The sequence below is a fragment of the Hippocampus guttulatus genome, chromosome 13, assembly GCF_054856545.1.
Source record: "Hippocampus guttulatus isolate MCC_2025c chromosome 13, RoL_Hgut_1.0, whole genome shotgun sequence".
NCBI classification, from domain to species: Eukaryota; Metazoa; Chordata; class Actinopteri; order Syngnathiformes; family Syngnathidae; genus Hippocampus; species Hippocampus guttulatus.
This window is the reverse complement of record NC_141273.1, coordinates 14,864,642-14,887,840: the sequence shown is the minus strand read 5'-3', so window position 1 is coordinate 14,887,840 and position 23,199 is coordinate 14,864,642. Positions and strand designations below refer to the sequence as shown.

Below are 23,199 nucleotides of genomic sequence, written 5' to 3'. Positions count from 1 at the left end.
CAGCATACCCCGCAGTTTTCAGCGACATCATCCTTTTTATCTAACATTAATGCACGCGTGTCGCGCACTATGATGCGTGTAATTAATTTCGCTGACGTTGGAACCCAGGGTGCTTCATTCCATTTTTTCCATCTTACCACGATCAGGGTTTCATACTAACAGTGATATTGTAATATTATGAATTAAGGGTTAGGTTTAGCAACAGGAAATTTACTGCTGATCCCTGTAATTGAACTGTACTCCGCACAATTACAAACACAATTTTAACTGGCGAGTATTGCCTGTAGATGTTCAAATTTCCACTCCTCATAAGCTTGAGTGACAAACCAGAATGCTTCTTTACGGCCAAGATGCAGTAATAAGGCACTTGAAGAGAAGATGGCGGAATGAAGAGGAGCGAGGCGGTTTGGGCATTCGCTTCCATCCAACAGCTCCAAAACAAACATCCGACATGTTTCAAGAGGGGCGGCATGTTTGCCGACTGGTTAGCAGTGCAGAGCTGCAGGGTTCAATTCTGCTTCCGGCCTTCCTGTGTGGAGTTTGCATGTTTTCCCAGTGGGTTTTCTCTAGGTATTCCGGTTTCCTCCCACATTCAAACATGGATGGCGGGCTAATGGAGCACTCTAAATTGTCCCTAGGTGTGATTGTGAGCGCTAATGGGTGATTGCGATTGGCTGACAACCAGTTCAGGTTGCACACTGCCTACTGCTCGAAGACGCCCATGATGTCATTGACAGTAAGTGTTGAGGCCCCAAACCCAGATCCGCGGGCCTTTTATAACAATTTACCTGTTATAAATTGTAGCCATTACTCTGAGGGGATTAGTCAAATATATATACGTATCACATTGTACATCAGGTTCTTTTTCTACCAAAACCGAAAAGCACAGCTTCTTCCAACAGCTGCCTGCAACCTGTAGCTGTGACGTGGCAGTAAAACATCACGTGACCCGGAAGTGCTGTCCCACTACTCTCCGACAGGCCGAACCAATTCGCGTGTTTGCTTGCCTTGGCCATTTCTCAGGTGGAGGAAAGACGCATTTTTAAAAATTATTTTGGGACGGGGTTTATATGGAGGACATGAAGGCCGGTGTGGCCTGCATGAACGTCGACGCGTCAAGTCGCCTCGCTCGTCAAACGCCGCCGCGGGCCGGACAATAAGCCATCATAGCTAGTTAGCTTAGCCCAGCTAGGAGGAGGCCATCAATTAAAATTACACGTCGTCGTTTTGCTGGCTGCTTGCAAAACTCGTTTGTGCAGACCGACGGTGAGAGCTCTAGGTGTGTCTTTTGCCCCTCCAAAAGTTTCCCTCTGTCTTGGGGAGATTCGATTCAGCGGGAAATTCCAAGTGGAGCCATGGAGGACTTCAGCTCCATCAGCTTGCTGTCTCTTGCCATGCTGGTGGGCTGCTATGTGGCAGGGACCATTCCCTTGGCAGTTAACTTCTCAGAGGTAAGATTCGACGACAGGGGTGTCCAAGCTTTATCCTCCAAGGGTCACCATGACATTCTTTCATTAATAATTGACTGAACGTCCTCTAACCGTCATTGTCAGTAGTTCAAATTTACATAGCAAAGTTGGAAAATGCAATTTTCAAATCGCAAAGCCGGCAATTAGGAAGGAGGGAAAAAAACTTTAATTTCGGTCGGTTTTACTGTCCTTTTTTTTAGTATGTTCTATTTATTTATACAGTGTCCAGATAAGTACACTGCTTTAAGTGCCGTCCATATGTTTACGTCTCATTGTTTCTTAGGCGGCCCGGTAGTCCAGTGGTTAGCACGTCGGCTTCACAGTACAGAGGTACCGGGTTCAATACCAGCTCCGGCCTCCCTGTGTGGAGTTTGCATGTTCTCCCCGGGCCTGCGTGGGTTTTCTCCGGGTGCTCCGGTTTCCTCCCACGTTCCAAAAACATGCATGGCAGGCTGATTGAACACTCTAAATTGTCCCTAGGTGTGAGTGTGCGCGTGCATGGTTGTTCGTCTCTGTGTGCCCTGCGATTGGCTGGCAACTGGTTCAGGGTGTCCCCCGTCTACTGCCCGAAGACTGCTCCAGCACCCCCCGCGACCCTAGTGAGGATTAAGCGGTTCGGAAAATGGATGGATGGATGGATGTTTCTTAAAATATGAAATGTTGAAGCCACAGATTATTTGCATGGTTGTTGGAATCTGATTCAGAGGTACAATGATTAATCGACAACAAAGCGATGTTGACATATTTGATCATTTGTCATAATTGATGAATTGTCTTGATAACGTTTTACGTTAAAATTGTCCAGCTGCTCTGAATTTCAGCTTCTCGACAGCAAATATGTGATTTCTGTACTACTTCCTGAAAGCAGACGGATTATCTTTGTGTTGAATCAAACAAAATAAAACATTTCATTTTGCTTTTGGAAACAGTGGTCAATATTTTGCCCAATTTCTGACATGTTGTGGTCCAAACCGGAAAAAAGGACACGGACACCCCTTTATGATGCGTCTGGTTAATTGTAGAAAGGGGGGGGGAAATTATTACATAATTTTTCAAAATTGTTCAGATTTAATACGAAGCTATTTTTCTGTTGTATGAGTGTCAACAGGCGGATACACTGCCATAATTTGTTTCTTTTTTCCCCCCCTGTAACGTGTCCAATCAGGAAAAGCTAAAGCTGGTCACTGTGTTGGGAGCGGGACTCCTCTGCGGCACGGCCCTCGCCGTCATCATTCCCGAAGGCGTCCACGCTCTTTACGAGGAGATCCTGGAAGGTAAGCAAAGTGAACACAAAACAATATAGGCATTAGCAGTCAGCAACTCCGCTGACACGAGGTTAGTGGGAGGAGGTGCCACACCGTGCTTAAAAGGCATTCCAACAGCAGCAAAGAGTGCAAACGTTTGTGTGTTTTGGTGAAAAGACATATTACTGCAGCTGGCGATCTGATTGACACCCCCCACCCAAAGTGCTATGTAAATAAAGTTGAGTAACATTTGTCAAATGCAAATATCAGCTTCATGATAATGGCATTGTTACCTGGGATAAGAAGAAAATCTGCATTTCTCAGATATTGGTCTAAAAGTGCCCCCTCCTACCACCCCATTCATGTCTTTGGTGTCAAAAATGCGGACTGAGTGGATCCTAACATTTACGCGCAGGGGGCGGGCACCACCCACCCAGTCAGGTGGGCATTGTCGCCGAGGCGTCGGAGGCCAAGGGCGAGGTGGTGGCAGAGGCCGTCCTGGCCGCGGACGGCCACCACGAGCACGGCCACGAGCAGCTGCATGCCTGCATCGGCGTGTCGCTGGTACTGGGCTTCGTCTTCATGCTGCTGGTCGACCAGATCGGCTCGTCGCACATGCACAGCGCTGAGGGTGAGAAGCCAACGTTGGTTGGGATGTAGGGCTGGAACGATGAATCGAATAACACAAGTCATTTGTCAGCCAAAATTGGTTGACAGAAAATATCTGCCGCACATTTTTGCCGGAATTATTTTTCCGCACGGGCTCAGCTGAACGCAGACCTTTGTCCACACAAGCAAACGCGGGAAGGCTGGATTCACATTTCAATGAATTCCAGAGCATTCCAGTTCAGCGTCAGCTCTTCAAGCACTTGCACAGAATTTCTAGTTGGTTTTGTTCTCTTCCGTGTTTATGTAATTGTGTGGGTGTGTGTAACAGATTCAGAATCAGCCAGAGTGGCGTCCTCCAAAATTACCACCACCCTCGGTCTTGTGGTGCATGCTGCCGGTAAGTCCACTTTTCTGGGTCTTCCTCTTCCAATTATTAACTACCCCATGGGTGGGCACATTTCAGTGTTCAAATTCCATATTTAGGTTTTGAAATGGACAGAAGGACCAGGTCATTCATAGATGGGGTGGAGGGGGGGGGGTGCGAGATAGTTCCTACTCATTACGTGGCTCGTGAGCTTGCTGGTGGCTAGCCTGACGAGGCGAAAATGAACTCGCATTCCCATTATATGATTGTCTCGTTAGAAAAAAATAATAAAAAGACAACTCAGTGGCTTTTATTCCCCCCGGTGACATCGTTCCAAATTGTGTCCCATTGCAACGTTGAAGTGTTGCTAAAGTTGTAGCCAGCGAGTGCATCCATTTGTGAGTCGCTCATCATCACGGTTTGTCGCTTCCAGCCGACGGCGTGGCCCTCGGAGCTGCCGCTTCCACCTCTCAAACCAGCGTCCAGCTCATCGTTTTTGTCGCTATCATGCTACACAAGGTATTTATTTTTTTTATTATGATTTACATTCTTTCTTTCTTTTCTGATTGCTATAAAAATTATCTATTTATATATAAACACAACACGGGGTAGGACTAGATCAGTTCTTTTTACTTCTTCCTACTCCCTTGAACATAATAATTGCGTTGAATGATGACTGATTTCTCTTTCCTTTTTACTATTTTACTTACCTTACTTTCTGTCAAATTATTACCGTATATGTTTTATGTTCAATAAACAAATGAAACAAAACCGCTCTCATTGAAATAGATAAACTGTCTTTCATTTTACTTCCTGGTTTATTTTCCTTTATTTTAGTGGAAGACTAATCTGTAAAACCAACTCGTTTATGTAAATTCCATCCTGGTCTTGTATCACAGATTAATATATTGCTTGTGTTTGTTAAAAAAAAAAAATCTACATGGGAAAGAGGACCTTGAAAAAAAATTGCCTGTTAGATCGCAACATTGAGCCTTTTCTGAAAGATGTGACGGCATCTCTTCCGCAGGCCCCCGCCGCGTTTGGCCTGGTGTCCTTCCTCATGCACGCCGGGCTGGAGAGGAATCGAATCCGCAAGCACCTGCTGGTCTTTGCCCTGGCAGCGCCCGTCCTGGCCATGCTCACCTTCCTCGGACTGAGCCAGGTACAACCCGAATGATCTTGTGAGGCGGAGGCTCTTTGGACCAGCCTCGAGGTTCTTTCCTGCTTCTCTCTCTCTCTGCTCACCCGCGTTTGAATCTGCTTAGCAGTAGTCGATACTGCTGACTTCAAGAAGCATCTCATTATGATTTAATCATTTGATTTGAGTTCAAATATAAGAAGTCAAAAATCACATTGAGTCACGTGTCAAATGAAGGAAAAATGACTTTTTTTTTTCTCACTCTCTCTCTTTTCCGCGTCCAACAGAGCAGCAAGGAGGCGCTGTCCGACATCAACGCCACCGGGGTGGCCATGCTCTTCTCAGCCGGCACCTTCCTGTACGTGGCGACGGTGCACGTCCTGCCCGAGGTGGGCGGCGTGGCGGGCCACAACCACGGGGCGCCGGCCGGCAACGGCGGCAAAGGTCTGAGCAAGGTAGAGGTGGGCGCCCTGGTGCTGGGCTGCCTCATCCCGCTGCTGCTGTCAGTCGGGCATCACCATTAAGAGGGCGGTGAAAAACAAAAGACTCGGAAACGTGGAACTGTTTTGGTCACCGCATTTTTTTTTTTTTTTTAATACACTGTACAGACTTAAAGTGACATTCAAGTGCCATAGGAGCTCGAACTCGGCTACTTCCTGTTTCCGGGACATGCGTACATTTTGTTTGCTTCATGGCGGGATTTATCGATTAGGTTTCCTTGGTTCCACTCGCCAATTAAAGGGACATTCCGTAGACCGAAGTACAATAGATCGCGCCTCTATTTCTGGACTTTGGCTAAATTCACTTTAATTTGTAAAATGCAGTAACGTGAAATCATGAAATGTTCCCAAATGGGATTGAGGAACTTCAGCAACATGCGAGGCGCTCGCGTGCGTGTGAGTGTGTGTGTGTGTGTGAGGGGGGGGGGCATCATTCTACAGTGAGTCTGCCTCATGTTTGATTGTGCAAAGTGGGTTGTAAAGCGACATGTTTTATGACTAAATTAAATGTCTTTTTTTTTTTAACTGGTGCAAAAACAATTCTCATGCCTCCCTTTACTTAATAGACTCGTCGTGTCCAAATGCTTTTTTTTTTGTCCATACCGTCCTTCCTTCCTCTGCCGATGTTATGTCATGGAAAAAAAAAAGGTGTCATGAAAAGTGTTCAGAGGGAGCACGTGTTGGGGCGGAAAGCAGCTTTAGTGGTGTGTGAGTGGGTCGGGGATGGATAAATCCCCCAGGAGGAGGATTTGAGGACACTTTCGGCGTGATGTCCTGTGCTCGCGTATTTGCTGTTAAATCTGTCGTTAAAACGTGGACGTCTTCACGTCACTTTTCAGGAGGACCGATTAGGGTTTTTTTTGAGGGGGGGGGGACCATTAAAGTTGCATCAAAAAGAGAGTGAGCGAGAGCACCATTGAGTGCCACAGTTTAGATTGCGCAATAATTTTGATATATTTAAAAAAGAAAAAAAAAAAAGACCTGTGTGGAGACTGACCAATATCTATTTGTGAAAATGTTATTCCGTTGGGACACAGGAAGGTTTCCGCCCAATGGTGACATCCCGTGTTGTTGAAGACAGCGATGACAGAAACAAGGGGGGGGGGGGGGGCGAGGTTGGGAGGTTAATATTCTTAATGCTGAGCTGTCAACATTATCTGTAATCTGACGTCGAACATGTTCATGTGTTGTACTTTTTTTTTTTCTTCTCACACGGGGTTTTTTGCACATGTGCCGCCACCTCACTTGACATGTTCTGAACCGGCGGTCCCCAAAACGGCGGCAATTGTACGTTAAAAAGAAAAATGAACAGCACACAGACAAAATCTATGAATGGCAACATGCGGATACTGGATCCACAGGTTCCCATTTTTTTTTTTGTCCTTGACCTTCCGCCATCTAACGGAAGAGCATTCTCAATTTCTCTGGCTTTCACGACATGCGTCACTGGTTTCGGTGTTTTTCCCATGTAGCCTAACCACACAAAAATATCTTGTTCCGCCCTGTTTTTTTGCTATGGTCCATTCTGACCCCTGTTTTGCAATGTTGTGCCACACGTTCAAATATGTTCCGGCCCGTGCGCGAGTATCTTTGGTCTGCCCGATGTTTTGGTACAATAGGACACATGTTCTGCTCCGATCCGTGTTCTGGTCCACGTTGTGAGCATTAATCTGAAGCTGCATGCGTTGAGCCTCAGTGAAGTCATAATGCTGCTCTTAAACTGCTCCCATGCAGTAATCTGAAGCGCAGCTTTTACTGGCTGGAGCGCAATTGACTTTTCAGCATCCGTGCTCATCAACCCCCCCCCACCCCACCTACATCCTCCCACCCCGCCTCCAGCTGACGAGCGTATTGGCATCTGCATCCTTCCGCCTCACTGACTTATTGAGGAGTTTGGAGCATCCTCGTGTGCAGCGGGTAAATTGTCATCGACTATTTTTCTCTTTCAAATGGATTCACGGATGTGATTCGGTTTCCAGCGCTTCCCTCCCTCCCCCTCCTCCTCCTCCTCTTTAGCCGGGCGGGATGTTCCCGTCCTCGTCCAGAAGCTCTGCGTTCTCGCCCTGGTCGTCCATGGAGCAGTCAGACTCGGAAGCGTTGGACATCAGCGCCAAGGTGCAGCTGCACGGCGTCCTGTGGAAGAGACCCTTCGGGCGACCCTCGGCCAAGTGGTCCCGCAGGTCAGAACTTTCTGCAACTCTGATTGACATCCTTCATTCTTGTGCTGCTTCTCCACAAGCGATTCAATATACTTCAGAAACGGATCTCTCTAGGATTGGTGATTTATTTGGTATCCGTTATGAAAGGCTTTCAGCCGTGCTCGCGCAACACGTGTTTGTCATAATTTGTCAATCCGGCCAGAGTGTCGTCTGATGTAAACACAGCACGGTGGTGATGTAACCGCGAAGACATCACGGCCTAAGGCAATTTGCAGCGTGCGCTACGCGATCGTTTCGGCGGGTGGTGAAGGTCGTGGCACCTATTTATTTATTTTTGTCGATTTGCAGCATGCAGCCCCGCTAATTCAAGTACCGGTAATTGAGTTGACAGGAAAAAAAAGTCATGAGCATGGAATAAGACAAAACGATGTAGATATTCCTAAAAGAAAAATTGTTCAGTAATGAATAAGGGAAAAAAATCGTGTGATGGGAAGTTTGTATTTTTTTTTCTAATGAAGGACGGTAATATTACCTGATTTATTTTATTTTTTTTGGGGGGGAATTGTCTTAAGACCTTAAAATAATATGCCCCCCGCCTCCCCAAACAGTCATCCTCCCAGATTATTTGTTCTCTTATTTGGATTCTAAGCGATACAATGATGAAATCACTTGTTGGAAGAAGTCATAATATTGCAACAAAGCTATATTTCTTCTCGGAGGGTAATGATGATTATTTCAAGAAATGTAACCATCCGATCTTGTTCGCGCTGCGGTTCAACAATGTTGGAGTGTCTTATTTCTGTGACTTATTGTATGACTATTTATTTATTTTTACTCGATGTACAGACAGCACTTTGTGTGCCGCAATGGTTGTTCTAAAATGCTCTAGGAATTGAGGTGAGGTTGAGTTAAGTGACGGATGCTCTGTCTCGCAAAAGATTCTTCGTAATCAAAGACAGCTTTTTGCTCTACTACGCCGAGAGCGAGAAGAGAAGCTTCGAGAGCAGCAGGATCTTCAACATCCACCCCAAGGTCAACTTCTGTCCCTCTAATCTCCCCCCCCCCCCACCCCCCATCTGGGGAGAAGTGCTTGCTCATGGTGTGTGTTTGTCGTATCAGGGAGTGATCCCCCTGGGAGGATGCGTGGTGTCGGCCACGGAGGACATGGGCATGCCCTTTGGCCTCGTCATCAGCCTGGAAGACTTCTCGGTGAACACTTTTAATGACAACTTCAACAATAGTGAATAATCCCAAACCATTATAACCCTGCGATGGGAAAAGGCCTCGTAGTGTTTGAATATATTTTGAAGATTCCCTATGGAGTATAACATTGTCGTTTTAACCAGGGCACCGTCGTGGTGGCGGCTGAGTGTGAGGAAGAGCAGCTGCACTGGATGGAGATGCTCCAGGAGTCGGGCAAAGTGTAAGAAACTCCATTAAGTACTGTCGACGACGGTGCCTTTTCGATCTGAGTTTAATTTGTTCTGGCACAACTCTTGTATCTCAAAACACTCATTTCTCAAATCGTCTTTCCCCATTGAAAGGAATGGAAAGCCAATAATTTGTTCCCTGACAATTTTTTGGGGGGGGCTTTCATTCAACGGTATGCTGTGCACCTTGAGCAACTGAGGGCAGTGTCATACAGCCTTACCAATACACACGGAGACAGTAATATTGGTGGATCTTCCAGGAGGATAAAGACTATGTGACCCGTTTTAGCAAAACGAGTCACTTTGATCCAGATTTCAAAAATTAGGTTTTGGCATAGTCAAAAAGTGGATGATGTCAGCTTTCCAATGAAGTAATCAACCATTGTGATACGCTACTAATTACCGTACATCATTACTCGTTTACATTATTACCACAGATTTCAGTTGGTAGATACCAAACGCCCCCTTTGAGCTGGGTGCCTATTTGTTTCGCTAATGTTGCTCCATGACGCTAGCAGACCTTGAGCTCAAGATATGTGCTTGTTTTAAATACACAAGGTGTCGTTCTTTTTTTTTTCTTTCTTCTTTTTAGTTTAGTTTGAGAACTGGGAGTGGCAATAAGCGGGTTGCTTGGACACCACTGTGCGTCATTTGGCATTTTCGATGACTGTGGCTATGTTTTTTTTTTTTTATCGACAGCACGTGGAAGAACGCTCAGCTCGGGGAGGCCATGATTGAAAGTCTGGAGGCTCAGGGGCTTCAGCTGGCCAAGGAGAAGCAGGAGTACCTCGGTCATTTGTGTGTGTGTGACTGTGTGTGTGTGTGTGTGTGTGTGTGTGTGTGTGTGTGTGACTGTGTAGAAGTCCTTTCGAAGCATGTTGCGATCTAATGTGTTCCTCCTGCAGATAAGCTGATGGAGGAGACGGAGGAGCTCACCCACCAGCGAGCACAGAGAGAAGTCAGACTTTCGTTCTTAAACAATCCTCTTTTGTGCAGCCACGTTTATGTTTGTGTGTAAATGTGTGGGGTTTTTTTTCGAATAGGAGCTGGAGCGTCTCAATCAGGTTCTAGAGGAAGAGAAGATGAAGTACGAGGAAGTAGTGATGGAGCTCAAGGCAGAGCAGGAGCAAATTAAACTGTAAGGAAGTAGCAGTGATAGATTAGAAGACCCTGTGAAGTTTTAATTTTCTTTCATTTTAGTTTTGGTTATATCAATAGTTCTTGTTGAATAACCTTGGTCTATGCACACTCTGGCCAACCTCAGATAACGTTTAGGTGTTCGAGTAGGCTTTTTTGGCCCCACTATCAATTCTGCTCGCGCGTGGATGTCCAGGATGACAAAAGTGACCTTCTGCTTTCGGTCCCCGACAGCGACCTGGACGGCACAACTCAGTCTCTTCAAGGTGTGGAGAGTGAGAAGGCGGAGCTGAGCGGCCTGACGGTCATGCTGCAGAAGTCCATCGAGGTACGTGACAGCTTTATCGACAACACTGACGTAACGCGTTACCCAACAACTCCGCCGTGACATCGCTGGTGTTCAGGATCAATGAGAACAAACGGGTGGGGGAAGGTTTTCGAACCTCTCGAGTGTTTTGGCAGCAACTCTCACAGGAGAAGCAGAGAACTCTGGAGCTATTGGAGGCCGAGGAGGTGGAGGAGGAGGAGGTGGAGAAGGTGAATGATGATGATGATGATGATGAGGAGGAGGAAGTGGTGGAGAACAGGAAGGAGCTTGGGAACCTGGACCTCCTGCGGGATCTGCACCACATCGAGGAGCAGATGAAGCTGCTGCTGAAGGAGAAGGAGCAAGCAGATGAGAAGTAAGAGTCTTTTTTTTTGTAATTTTTTTTTCAGGGCTGCATATTAATTACAAAAAAGATTAATTATAGCCAAAATATTACATTCAGTCGAAGTATAATTACCGGTACTTTACTTTATTATTATTATTATTATTTTTGTGTTGCCCCTCTGTCCACTCTCAAAATCAAATGTGGTCCTTAAACACAAATGTTCGCTTTCTCCTGCTCATAATTTACAACGCCAAATGCTAATGCTAATGGGGCGGGTTGGGGGGGGGGGGGGTATTGATTGCGATACACGCATTGCGTGTCAGCTTCCAGACAGATTTTATTGACCGGGAAGCACTCATCACCTGTTGTTGTCGTTGTTGTGATGCTTAGAGAGGCCAGAAGGTGGAAGCAGAAGTCCACCTTACATGAGGCTCCTGTTCCAAACTCGCCCCTTTCATGCAGTCAACGTCGGCTCTTAACTCATGTTCAATGTCTCGGTGGGCCAGTGTTTTGATCTCACGATCTGATCTCGTGTTGACGGTTGTTTTTTTTTCAGACTGCGTGAGAATCAGCAGCGGGCAGAAGTCCTGCAGCAGGAGCGAGAGTTTTACTCGTCGCAGGCCACGACGCTGCAGCAGTCGCTCTCCCAGCTCACCGCAGACAAGAGGCAAACCGAGGCCGAGCTGCAGGTAACACACACACACACACGGGCTGTAGTATGGCCAAGTGTTGCTACAGTAAATGGTCTGTCTAGCTCAATAATAGTCATTTTCTATCCCGACTCTGTATAGTATTCAGCGGCGTCTTCGCCATCATTTCATTGACTGAGCGCTGCAGTTTAGAAATGATTTAAACACCCTTGGCTGAGGCATCTATCAAAATACAATAGCTGCCCTAAGAACCTGAAAATGTAAGCACAGATCAGATATTTCACTAGATGTGACAAACATGAACTGACCATGAACATCAAGTGACTTGATGTTGTCAAGTGTGCTGTCGCCATCTTGTGGCGTAATGCTTGAAGCTCTTGAAAAATGTCCAAGTTGCGGCACTTGTAAATTCATGTGTATAGTCAATTCCATCCATCTATCCGTTTTCCGATTCGCTTTATCCTCACAAGGGGGGGGGGGGGGGTGCTGGAGCCTACCCCAGCTGTCTTGGGGCAGTAGGCGGTTGCCGGTTGCCAGCCAAACGCAGGGCACACACAGACAAACAACCATCCGCGCTTACACTCACGCCTACGGACAATTTAGAGTGTTCAGTCAGCCTGTCATGCAGGTTTTTGGAATGTGGGAGGAAACCGGAGTACCCGGAGAAAACCCACGAAGGCACGGGGAGAACATGCAAACTCCACACAGGAAGACCGGGATCGAACCCATGTCGTGTGCACTGTGAGGTTGACGAGCTAAACTACTCTATCACGGGCCCCCTTTATAGTCAATTAAAATAAATAATTTAGGGGGCGGGGTGTCACTTTGTTGCATCCCCCCCCCCCCCCCCCCCCCCCCCCCCCCCCCCCCCCCCCCCCCCCCCCCCCCCCCCTATTTGGACCCAGGACCTAGTCCCTGTCATCACTGTATTACTGTTAGTTACTTTTTCACCATCACCCTTAAACTCTTCACTATCAGGCGGAGATGGAGTCTCGCATGGAGCTGGAGAAGAGGCTGAAGCAGGCCGAGGAGGCCCTCCAAGATCTGGAGATAGGCCTGGACTCTCTGGATCGCAGCAGCGAGCGAGACCAGAGAATGAGGGGCGACGTCACTCAGCTGAGGCGTGAGTTGAGTTCACGTACGTCGACGACGTGCGTTACCGACGCCTTCCTGACGTCGTCGCGGCGTTTTTGCTCAGGCTTCTTCGAGGAGTGCATCTGCGCAGCCGAGATCGAAGCCAAGCTGCCGGCGATCATGAAGAACGCCGTCTACCTCCATAAGGCGGCGGCGCGCAGGATCAAGAGCTGCCGCGTCCAGAGGAGAGCCTCAAGACGACACTGGTGTAAGTCATACGCTCGCCGTCGAGTTCTCGTTCGGGATGTGTCACACGCGTCATCAACACAACACACTGGTGGTAAATCCAAACGACATTAAAAGATTGGAGATGCGTGGGCGAATAAATTCTTCATGATGTAATTACAGTACATTGGTCCTAAATATGGTAAATATGTCCTTGTTACAGTGGAGGTGCAAAGTCTGGTATGTGCACGGTGCATAAATGTGATCTAAATGGTACACGGAGGGTACGCCTGGATACCCTGGAGGTGCCTTGGACATTAAATATGTATTTATGTTTTACCGGAGAGGCATCAGCCACAAAATATGTAACTATGGTATGTTGCAGACCTTAAATTTTGTACACTGCAGGAGAGATAGTATGACAATTGGTAAATAAATATGGTTCACTGGAGCTGTGTGAGACATTAAAGATGGAATTAAAGTAAACCAGTGGTGCGTCAGGTATTCAGTTTTGGCAGACTGGAGGTGCGTCAGCGATTAAATATGGTGCACTGGAGCTGCATTTGACATTAAATATGTAACTGGTTCACCGCACACACTGCAGGTGAGTCAGACGTGCATCAGACATGAACCATGTAAATATCGTACACTGGAGATGTGTCAGATGTTAAATTTGGCACGTTGAGATGCGTCATCTGTTAAATTTCTGGAGGTGTGTCGGATGTTACTTTCTGTGCACTGGAGGTGTGTTGGTTCGATTGTGTGCTGTCGTATATTAAATATGTAAATGTGGTATATCGGTCATGTGTCTTGTCAGATGTTAAATTAAACATTTTTTTTCTCCTAAATTCCCAACACGCAGTCTAACACGCCTCTATGCAGGTTTTTTCGCAGCACGGCATGCCAGATTTGCACCCGTGCCGGATGTTAAATTTGGCACACTTGGAGGTGCGTCAGACATGTAAATATGGTACACAGGAGTTGTGTTGGCTGTTAAATTTGATCCATGCAAACATGGCCCATTAAAGTTGCGTCATCCACGAATATATAAATGCGGTACATCCGTGGTGCGCCAACGTGAGTGTGGTACTCTCTTCCCCCAGTGAAACACTCCAAGTCATTTGCCACGGCGAGCCTCGACGGCGGCGTGGGCAGCAGTATGGAGGAGCTGAGGGAGACGGCGCGCCGCCTCACCTGCGACAGCAACTTCCGGCAGAGCGTCTACAAGATCATAGCGCGCAAGGACGTCGCCACCAGCTTTGACCAAGACTGACACGGCGGACGGACTACTTGTCCACGCGGAGGTAGACGTTAACCGCGTTTGTTCAGCAGCGAGGGAAATCACGCCTGTGAGATCAGAATGTAAACACCAAACATGGCCCAGGTTAGTATTAGGGTGACATTATAGTTGATTATTGTCGTAGATACTCTCTTCTAATAGAACTTGGGAGTGCCAGGGCCCTTCGACGGTTATAAAAACTTTGGCCCCCCGACACTAGTTTCACCTATCGACACGAATATGGGCGGACATGTCTCATCATGACAGCATGCACGAAAAAGTCTCAAGGAAGCATGCCTGAAATTGAACAGGAAGTCGGCCATTTTGCTTTGAATCAGGCTTTTGGGGGGAAATTCCCAGGTTCGTACTTGTGATTTTGCTCCAAATTAGCCCAAATTGGAAACACTTGTCCTACAACGGGTAATACTAAATTGCCTAAAAGCTTCTTTTTTTTTTTTTTAACCCAGACGCCACCTAATGTGGTCATAACATGGATTATTTGTGATCATTTCAATGATGAATCCAAATGAATTTAGATTCAGTCTAAAAGTGATCATTATCGTCGTTGAAGGGATCCTTGACTTCCCATTTCGTCGCCCGTATAAGAAACCCTACCTGTTGAAAATACACAGTTACACAGAGAGTGTGTTGGTAAAACAGCACTCTCTTGTGCGTGTGTGGTCACATGAAGCCTTAATTTGGGGCTTTATGTCATCATAGTAACTTAACACCAAATGCTACTTTAATTTCCCCATGAATAATAAGCTCCATTATATGTACCGCCCCAAAATCTCCCTTCTCATGCTCGGCTGATATACTTGATCAGAGTGAATAAAATGAATTAAAAATAGATGAAAAATCCACCAAGAAAGTGTAAATGCTTTTCAATCCAGGTTAAAAACGATGCTCTCTCCCTTAGCCTATGTATGATTAATGTCGCTCAAAGCATTTTTCCAAAAGCATGTCTTGTTCTTGGACGCTACACTCTTTTCGTCATCTCCTCTTTCTTTCTGTACCCTACTTTTAAATGTCTTCAAATCTTTTGTTTGTAATTCCTTCTAAAATGTTGACATTTTAACGACTGTACATAAAGCACATTGAGTTTCCTTGTGTTTATGAAATGCGCGATCTAAATAAACCTGGCGAGGGCTCCATACTGCCCCGAAACGGTGGCAATTTGACTCCCAAAATGTGAGACAATTCAACGAGAATTTTCATCTACTCGTGCCAGTGCAACCCAAACATTTGCAGATTTTTACCATCATTCTGATAATTCTTAAATATTTTTCAGTTTCTACTCCACATTCAGCCTATTTATCAGGAGTACGAACAGCTTGTGGCCAATACTAGCGGGCTAATGTGGCTAACTGACGCACGACCAATATGTTCAGTGTAGACAGAGGATGTTCGGTGTCATTATTGAGATGAGGCAAATCCATCGTCCAAAAACAAAAACAAACCTTTATTCTGCTTTTGATTGTTTTCTTGCCACGACTGGTTTTGTTTTGAGTTGTAGCCACACCTGAATTGAACATGTGTACACAGGAATGGAGGAGGCCTTGGGAGGGTCGGGACACACGCAAAAGAAACTCCCTTGACGCTAATAATGTTGTTTTTGAACCCTTGCACCTCCCCTCCCCAAAAAGTATAAACATTTTAAATTTGTGCAGTTTCATGAGAGTTCTTCTTTGCCCCAGGGCATTCTCGGTTCATCATCTCATGGACCTGAAATGTCAGAGAGCATAACACTGTTAGCTGCTAATGCTAATATCCGCTAGGTGTCAACAGCTCCCACTTAATGAGTGAGCTAAGCGTTGTTAGCTTTGGTATCAAGGAATCCTTCTCGAGGGTAGAAAACCCAACATTTTTTAAATGACAGCTTTAACCAACAATGGAAATGTCTGTCGCCTAAGAATCCACATACTTTTTCCACCCTGCAATGTTTACATGCTGTGCCACTATTAGATGTTTACACGTTTGTTTGTTGTTGTTTTTTTTAACTTAACGTGCAGGGTGCAAAAAGTATGTGAAACTTCGGCTAAAGGCTAATAACTTCTCCAAAAGCTCGTCTCAGTCCAATCAATTAGACAAGAACGCAGGTGTCGATTAAAACTGCCCCGCCCTTGACAAAACACCCTCCAATTTTGTATTCTCAAGAAAGTGAAGCCTGTCTCGCGCCAATAACCCTCAGAAAATGATTCACATACTTTTCCTTGCAACTGCAAATCCCTTTCTCTGAGTTGATCACCGAAATTAGCGTGGATTCAAAAGTACGGAGTTGCTTCTCAGCAGTCCCAGAAGAAGTGGTTACCTGTAGCCCTGAGCTTGTGCGTGGCCCACAGAACATCCGAGTGAACGGGGGGGGGGGGGTCTGGTGATTCATCATCCGGCCTGGAGCATTATTTTCCAAAATAATTGCCCCTGTCCTTTAATGTTCCGCTGCTGCCTGCGGGGGGGGGGGGGGGGGGGGGGGGTCTCCTTTAAGAGCCACAAAGAGGCACAAAAGAGGGATGGATGGAGTTTTTTCATCATATGGAAGTGAAAACAAAAAAGGTTTTCGAGGGGTGAGGGGGAGAGTCAAAATCTCGAAGGGACTGGTCCTATTTGTCATCCAGGCCGGCTTTGAGCTGAGCTTCCAGCGCCATCTTGTCAAAGGTGCGCCCGTTGGTCTCCTCGCGTACTTTGTCCCGCACGTGGAAGGAGGCGCGCGCCACGGAGCGAGCGCTCTCCAGCACGGCGCGCTTCTCCTTGAAGATCTGCTCGCTCTTCTCCAACTTGCGCTCGATGGACTGCAGCAGCTCGCGCCGCCGCTGCCGCTCCTCCTCCTCCACGCGTTGGCGGTTGAGGCGCTGCAGCCGCTCCTTCTCCCGCCGGTTCTGCACGGCGCGCTGGGCCTTCTCCTTGGCGCGCTCCTCAGCCGACAGCACCGCCTGTCGGGCCCGCTTGTCCGCCTCGCGGGCGCGGGCCTCCAGCTGCCTCTGCTGCCGCCGCTCCAGGTTTTCGGCGGCCCGTCGGGCTCGCTGGATCTGGTCCTCCTCGCGCTTGGCCTTCTCCCGCAGCTCTTGGCCCCGTCGCTCCACGATGTGCTCGTAGTTCTCCAGAGAGCGGTTGAGTTTCTCCTGCGCCGCCCGCTTGGCCTCCTCGCACTCCTCCCGCTCGCGCCGGGTGATCTCCTGGATAAGGGCGGCGTGGCGCCGCCGCTCAGCCTTGTTCAGGCCCCGCCGCTCCTCCTGGGACTGATGCTCCTTCTCCTGCCGCTTGAGCTCGGCCATGGTGAGCTTCTCCCTGAGTAGCAGGCGTTCCTGCTCCAGCACGGCTGCCCGTTCCTCCTCCAGGGCCTTGAGGTTCTGCTCCTGCAAGGACTTCTTGTGCTTCTCCTCGCGTGCCGCCTGCTGCAACTTGTGCAGGCGGTGGCGCTCCTGCCGCTCCGCGAGCTCGCGCCACTGCTTCTCGCTCTCCTCGGCTTGCCGCATCTTGGCGGCGGCCAACCGCCGCTCCTCGCGGCCGAGCCGCCGTTGCCGGGTGGACACCTGCGTCTGCCACAGCCGCTGGCCCTCCTGCACCGCCCGTTGCTTGTCGCGTTCATCCCGCTCCCGCCGGAGCTCCTCCATCCGCCGCTGGCTGTCCCACTGCAGGTGGGCCACGTAGCGGGTCTGGCTCATGATGTCCTCCTCCTGGTATCGGGCCAGCATCAGCGCCGCGATCTTACGGTCGCGCTCCGACACGGCGTTCAGGCCCCGCCGCTTCACCTCCCTCACGATACGCTCCACCTTCTGCGTGGTTTGCGGCGAGTGGCTCAGGTCCCCCAGGCTGAGGCTGCGGCCCATCAGCGAGTTGAACGCGGCCAGCGTCCGAGTCCGAGGGCTGGACGCTTTGGCCCAGTGGTCCCGCGGCCCGTCCCAGCTGTATGACGAGGCTCCGGACTCTGAGGAGGTGCAGGTGGTGGTATTGGAGGCGGAGGAGCAGACTGGCTCAGTCTTTCTCTGCAGGGACTCCAAGGAGTGGCTTTTCGCCAGCAACTTGGGATGAGAGTGTCCATTGTGGTGCGAAAACAAACCTCCTCCCGCGGCGCCGTTCAGTTTTGACACCGATGGCGTCAATGTGGATTTGGCTCTGACGAAGACGGGAACTTTCGGTGTCGGTCTGGGGTACGTGCTGGAAGGTTTGCTCGCGGAAGACTTGCGGAGTACCTTTAGAGGACCACTTGACTCCGGTCGCAGGACTTTACCAGAGGACTGCTTGGGACCTGTGGAACCGACTTTGGTTGGTTTGCATTGGAGTGAGGGTGCCGATTTGGAAGCTGAATCCGGATCGGTCGCTGAGCTGGGGGTCTCTTGTGTCGGAGGCTGAGTGGGGACCTCGTGCTGCTCCAACGGCGACATGCAACTGTTGACCGCTGCCTGCATCACCCGTCGCTTCTCCTCCCTGACGATCCGCTCCCGCTCTTCCCTGCAATGGCGCAGCTTGGCGTGACGGTCCCGCTCGTAGACCTCGAAAAGACCCGTCGCCACCCTCATGGAGCGACCCGGTGCCTCGCGGGCAAAGTCGGAGAGCGGGCGGGACAGCAGTTCCACGGGTTTGACGCCGCAGCGGGCGCACGCCTCCAATGAGCGCGGGCTCGTCAACACGTAACGGCTGCCCTCCGCCGCCGGACAGTCGAAGTTGTACAAATCAAGGTGGAGCTTGGGTGAGAGGTCGCCTTCGGGTTCCGGAGGTGGAGGTGGAGGCGGCGGCGGTGGTGACTCCGCCACCGGAGACGAGATGTGGCAGGGGCTTCGCCGGGAGCCGTTGGTAGGTGGCGTCTGGAAATCGCAGACGTTGCTTTCCTCCTCTGTGATGGCGCCATCCGCCTGGTCCGGCAAGCGCTGTTCTCCGGGAACCCTGCTTGAGGTATCCAGTTGCGGGGCAATGGACTTGGAGGTCTGCTCCTCAGCCTCTGAGGGGTCCACCATCGTCGGCTAAGATGGAGGAACAGGAAGAGAGTTCACTTAAGTGGTCAGTAGGGGGAGGGTTGCCTGCATGCATTCATGCTTGCACATGTGCATTCACTCCAGTGATTTTTTTTTTTAAACAGCAGATGAGACTTTCCGCCTCTAGGGAAGTGACATCACACACAAGCCTCTATCCTGTAACAAAAGCTCTATTTTTGGCCCATTTACTAGGCCAAGTGAATTAGGAAAAAAACACATTTCACTCTTCCATAAACGAGACATCCCCCCCATCCCCCCCAAACTAAACAGTATCCAGGTGTTTTAATACCATATATGCACTCTAAAAGCAATTGGGTCAAAAAATAACCCATATTTGGTCAAAAAGAGACTTTGGAAATTAAATGAGCCTAATTTTGTGGCATTTTGGGCAAAACCGACCCAAATGTTAGCATTGTTTTGTGGATTAGTCATTTGACCCAACTTTTTGGGTTAAATTAATAACTCAAAATGCAGTCAGTCCCTTTTTGACCCAAATTGGATTGTATTTTCACTGGTGGTAGCAGCACTTCATCACTAAATCCATCGATTTCCATGTCAATTAACGAAGAGGATCGCTGCATATAAGGCGCATGCAGTTTACTCATCACCAAACACGGCTGGTTCCCTTTAGATCACGAATAGCGGGAGTTCACTGTTGTCTGAGGCCTTCTGGTGCGGGTTTTATGTTCATTCGTCAGATTATGATCCCACATATATTTAGGGAAATGGGCACTAAAAATATACTTGAAAGGGAGATTCCAAGTAGATAGGGACACGCGCCCAAAAGGTTTCTAATTGACTCTGGCGGCAAAGCACCACTTGCGTCCAAATGAAACTCCTCAGTGATATAACAGAGATTATATTACATCTTGCATGAATGAATGAATAAATAATCTACAATCGAATTCTGTGGTTGTAATATGTCCCCAATAGAGAAGGCCTTGCATCCTCTATGGATGATGTTACTAGAAACCTCCTACAATAAAATGAGGCCCTCGGACCTCCACCCACACTCCCATTGACAAAACGTGAAGAGGCAGAGGGCAGTACATTCTCATATTCCAAGTGAATATAATTCAAAAGATATTTGCTGACCTGCCAGTCTGCAAAACGTCGCTTGAAGCGGTGATTTGTTCCTCTTTAATCCGTCCGGCGGGTTTCGATCCCCGCATAATAACATCAGCTGGCGGTCGGCCCTCCTGTCCCCCACCACCGCGGAGCGCCTCGCCGCCTCGCCATCTCGACACCCGGACGCGCAGGTGGCTGCGGATCAGATCGATCGTTCCCAGCAGAGGTTCCACTCCGAGCGAAAATATAACCCTAGCCAAATGTCTGCTTTTTCTACGATGATGTCCCGAATCCTCGCTTGTGCCGAAGCATCCCCCCGCCGCTTCGCCTCAGCCTGCGCGGTGGCCCCGCCTGCTCTCATCTCAATATGCTCGCAAGAGTGACAGCAATATGGACCAATGACTGCGCGGCTGCTGCACGCTTTTAACCTGGGGCGCGCCTGATGCGTGCCGGCGAGATTCTTCCAATCGAATCAGAGATCCTTCTAGAACATTAAATCTTGCTTGTACTTTAATAAAGGTAAAAATAGTCCATCCTACTAGACCCAATTTAAATGCATTTTTACAAATGATATAAATGGATGGAATTTCCATGTTGTCATTTCCATCATGGAAACGATACTGATAGGCAGCGGATGAACCCCCCCCCCACCACCAATGTGTAATACAGCTGATGGCCACTAGAGAGAGGTAGAACGCTAAGTTACGGGGTTCTGTTTCAGCAGCGAAACGCGTAAGTCAAGTCAAGTCAACAGTATTTATAGAGCACTTTCAAACAGCCATCGCTGCATACAAAGTGCTGTACATGGAGCAATTTAACATGCACAATAAACAGTAAGACAAATCGGTAATAAAGGCGGTAGAAAGCACCAAACAGTAAAACCAAGAACAAACCAAAATCATGCTGAGTCGAATGCCAAAGAATACAAGTGAGTTTTGAGGAGGCTTTTGAATCAATCCATTAGAGAGTCCTCGCTTTGTTATCAATATGCTTACATTGATGTTGTTCCTAATGATAAAGTCGTTTTGCTCTTGGAAAAAAAATTCATCTAGTATCTCATCACTCGAGGTAGCAAATTTAATGTTGCTTTCAGGGACTTAAGTTACAATTTCTATCTCTGTGTAGCTATAGCTGTTTTCGTTGTGCAAAGACGTTTATTGTGACCACTGATCCAGCTATGTCTCCAATTAGGTATGTCACTTATTGGTCAACAACAGAGAGCATTTGTCATGTCTCGTCTTTCATTTTTAGTTCTCGGTTTTAGTCCCGTCTTTGGTTTTGTCATGTTAGTTTTTATTTTGTAGTCGTTTCCTCTTGTTTTGGAAGCTTTGCTTTGTACCCTCGTGTCCTCTTGTTTTGGAAGCTTTGCTTTGTACCCTCGTGTTTCCTCAAGGTGGTCGTCTCCCTGGTCTGCGTCTACACCTGTCCCTTGTCAGATCGTCTCCTGTCCTGCCACGTCTTGAAACAGCCCAGGTTGCCAAACTTGACCTTTTTTCATGTTCCAGAGAGTCCCCGCCCCTTTTCTTGGCTTCCCAAGTGAGTATTTTCCTCCAGTTTATGCTCTGATCTTTTGTTGATACTTTTCTTGGATTCGTTTTTCCAGCATTGCTGTGATTTTTTTCTTTTGTCTACTCCTTTCTTTCGGTTATATTCTACATATTACATCAAGGGATTTTAATTATTTGGGGGGGGGGGCTATAAAATGACTTGAAATTCATTGATGTCCAAACTTATTTTTATTTTTGGGGTTGCGTGGAGCCTGGGGTTTATGTCTAAGTTTGTTATTGAAAGCAACCACTGTGAAGCAATCATTAAATAAGCCTAAAACCTTTTCACTTTAGGTTCTGGTGTCCTCGCCTTGGCCACTGGGAGGCAGTAATGTATAGAAATGGTCATAGAGACACAGACGAAGAACAATTGACTTAGACTATTCAGTGCAATACTGTAAGTTTCTGTAAGAATTGTAAAGGATAAAGAATATATGGCTGTCAACCTGTCTACATGTGGGGGGGGGGTGATTTTCATTTCATCGGTTGTGTTATGTTTGACTTTTGTGGAATCGTCAACATAGAAGATGCGTACATTAGCCAAAAAAGGTTGGGAACTAATGGCCTAAAGCGTTTTTAAACCACAACGATAACTGCTAACCGCAACTCTTCTCATCTATGTAATCTCATCTAATATATGTGGTCTTTCTGCCTAACAATACTGTTTTTTTTTCTTGCAGATGGTTACCAGCAGCAAGCGCTTCTACTGTCTTTGACAAGGAGAAGCCGTATGTACAAAAAGTTTTTTTTTTTTATTGTAACGTAGATAAATACTAAACATACGAACAGTCATATAAATTAATCCGCTGTGTATTCTCCAGTGGGGGCTTGATGATGATCCACTAAACTTGTGACAAGCCGAGGGAAACCGTGTCACTTCAATTCAGTTTTATCAGCAACAGAGAACGTGATGGCTGGCTTTTTACCAGGGCTGAGTCGGGGTGTGAGGGGGTCAGGTCCAGTTTTGTTATTGTTGTTGTGTTTGGGAGGCTGCACTGTCGAGTTCATGGAGAGGTGAACTCCATACCTAATTTAGCGACTAATCATAGCATTTGCACAGGGTAGTGGAGCGACGACAGTAACGACCCGTTCATATCTGAGGGTGTACAGTACCAATCGACCCCAAAAATGGGTAATCTAAATGAATTTCAAAAAAATGGAAATGGCTGTTTCAAGCCAATATGTTGTCAAGACTTCCTGTTGTTTTCTGCAACATGGCCACCTAATTCCATATCAGTCAGAGAAACTTTTTCTAACCATTTCAGACAACTCAAAATGGCAGACTTCGTGGTCCATTTCTGGCATGCATCCTTGAAACTTTTTCGTGGGTCCTGATATGACCAACATGTCCACCAAATTTCATGTCGATCAGCTATCACTGTTGTTGAGGGCTAATTTTTTTCAAAATTTTCAGCGCTTCTGAGTACGTTTTAGGCTACAGTACACACAGACCTGCAATAATTGGTGAATTTTCAGCCATTTAAATTTTTCCTTTATAGGAAGTCGGCAAGCACCAAAGTTTTGTTCATTTTCTATACTCCTTGTCATGCAAAAAACAGACAAAAATATATACTAAAATTATGTAAAACAGTGTAACATTCATGCTGGGCCAGCAGAGGGCAATCTCAAATTTGTCAAGAAACAACTTTACCCTTAAGTATATTTGGATACTCGGTTGTCATG

General features: G+C 47.5%; 4 protein-coding genes across 12 annotated transcripts in view; 3 read left to right on the top strand and 1 right to left on the bottom strand.

Annotated features, from left to right (window-relative positions):
• The first annotated feature begins 968 nt into the window (after window positions 1–968).
• On the top strand, window positions 969–6,406 carry slc39a9 (solute carrier family 39 member 9). Its single transcript, XM_086128172.1, has 7 exons — window positions 969–1,451; window positions 2,635–2,743; window positions 3,129–3,344; window positions 3,651–3,719; window positions 4,120–4,205; window positions 4,714–4,848; window positions 5,112–6,406. The coding sequence occupies exons 1-7, from the start codon at window positions 1,356–1,358 to the stop codon at window positions 5,346–5,348; spliced, it is 948 nt and encodes a 315-aa protein (XP_085984298.1). The 5' UTR covers window positions 969–1,355; the 3' UTR covers window positions 5,349–6,406.
• A 39-nt stretch (window positions 6,407–6,445) lies between these two features.
• Window positions 6,446–15,596, top strand: plekhd1 (pleckstrin homology and coiled-coil domain containing D1). Of its 2 annotated transcripts, none has more exons than XM_086127704.1 (13): window positions 6,446–7,504; window positions 8,422–8,515; window positions 8,603–8,692; window positions 8,830–8,906; window positions 9,613–9,704; window positions 9,819–9,871; window positions 9,957–10,051; window positions 10,285–10,378; window positions 10,513–10,733; window positions 11,260–11,392; window positions 12,332–12,476; window positions 12,552–12,695; window positions 13,756–15,596. In XM_086127704.1, the coding sequence occupies exons 1-13, from the start codon at window positions 7,350–7,352 to the stop codon at window positions 13,923–13,925; spliced, it is 1,563 nt and encodes a 520-aa protein (XP_085983830.1). In that variant the 5' UTR covers window positions 6,446–7,349; the 3' UTR covers window positions 13,926–15,596. The 2 variants fall into 2 exon arrangements, with proteins under 2 accessions (XP_085983830.1, XP_085983831.1); XM_086127705.1 differs by having other exon boundaries at window positions 10,285–10,415; window positions 10,484–10,733.
• ccdc177 (coiled-coil domain containing 177) lies at window positions 15,373–20,327 on the bottom strand. Of its 3 annotated transcripts, none has more exons than XR_015102700.1 (3): window positions 19,997–20,327; window positions 16,139–18,889; window positions 15,373–15,656 (listed from the first exon to the last, which is right to left on the bottom strand). XR_015102700.1 is itself a non-coding variant. In XM_086127703.1 (2 exons), the coding sequence occupies exon 2, from the start codon at window positions 18,881–18,883 to the stop codon at window positions 16,532–16,534; it is 2,352 nt and encodes a 783-aa protein (XP_085983829.1). In that variant the 5' UTR covers window positions 18,884–18,889; window positions 19,997–20,327; the 3' UTR covers window positions 15,373–16,531. The 3 variants fall into 3 exon arrangements, 1 of the variants encoding a protein (XP_085983829.1); XR_015102699.1 differs by having other exon boundaries at window positions 16,243–18,889; XM_086127703.1 differs by having other exon boundaries at window positions 15,373–18,889.
• Window positions 20,328–21,883: 1,556 nt separating this feature from the next.
• Window positions 21,884–23,199, top strand: part of smoc1 (SPARC related modular calcium binding 1) — a 34,772-nt gene continuing 33,456 nt past the window's right edge. For 2 of the 6 annotated variants that reach the window (XM_086126760.1, XM_086126759.1), the window contains exons 1-2: window positions 21,923–22,065; window positions 22,197–22,244. In XM_086126760.1, the coding sequence (XP_085982886.1) occupies window positions 22,044–22,065; window positions 22,197–22,244 (70 nt within the window). In that variant the 5' untranslated portion in view covers window positions 21,923–22,043. The other 4 variants (XM_086126764.1, XM_086126763.1, XM_086126761.1 and 1 more) reach the window with 4 other exon arrangements.

Bases quoted from the DNA above. Each gene is read 5' to 3' on its own strand.
- slc39a9 (XM_086128172.1), top strand. From the start codon at position 1,356: ATGGAGGACTTCAGCTCCATCAGCTTGCTGTCTCTTGCCATGCTGGTG. The intron at 2,744-3,128 runs GTAAGCAAAGTG...ATTTACGCGCAG, and splicing joins TTACGAGGAGATCCTGGAAG to GGGGCGGGCACCACCCACCC. The intron at 4,206-4,713 runs GTATTTATTTTT...TCTCTTCCGCAG, and splicing joins TCGCTATCATGCTACACAAG to GCCCCCGCCGCGTTTGGCCT.
- plekhd1 (XM_086127705.1), top strand. From the start codon at position 7,350: ATGTTCCCGTCCTCGTCCAGAAGCTCTGCGTTCTCGCCCTGGTCGTCC. The intron at 10,052-10,284 runs GTAAGGAAGTAG...GGTCCCCGACAG, and splicing joins GAGCAGGAGCAAATTAAACT to CGACCTGGACGGCACAACTC. The intron at 10,416-10,483 runs GTTACCCAACAA...GGGTGGGGGAAG, and splicing joins CGACAACACTGACGTAACGC to GTTTTCGAACCTCTCGAGTG.
- ccdc177 (XM_086127703.1), bottom strand. From the start codon at position 18,883: ATGGTGGACCCCTCAGAGGCTGAGGAGCAGACCTCCAAGTCCATTGCC.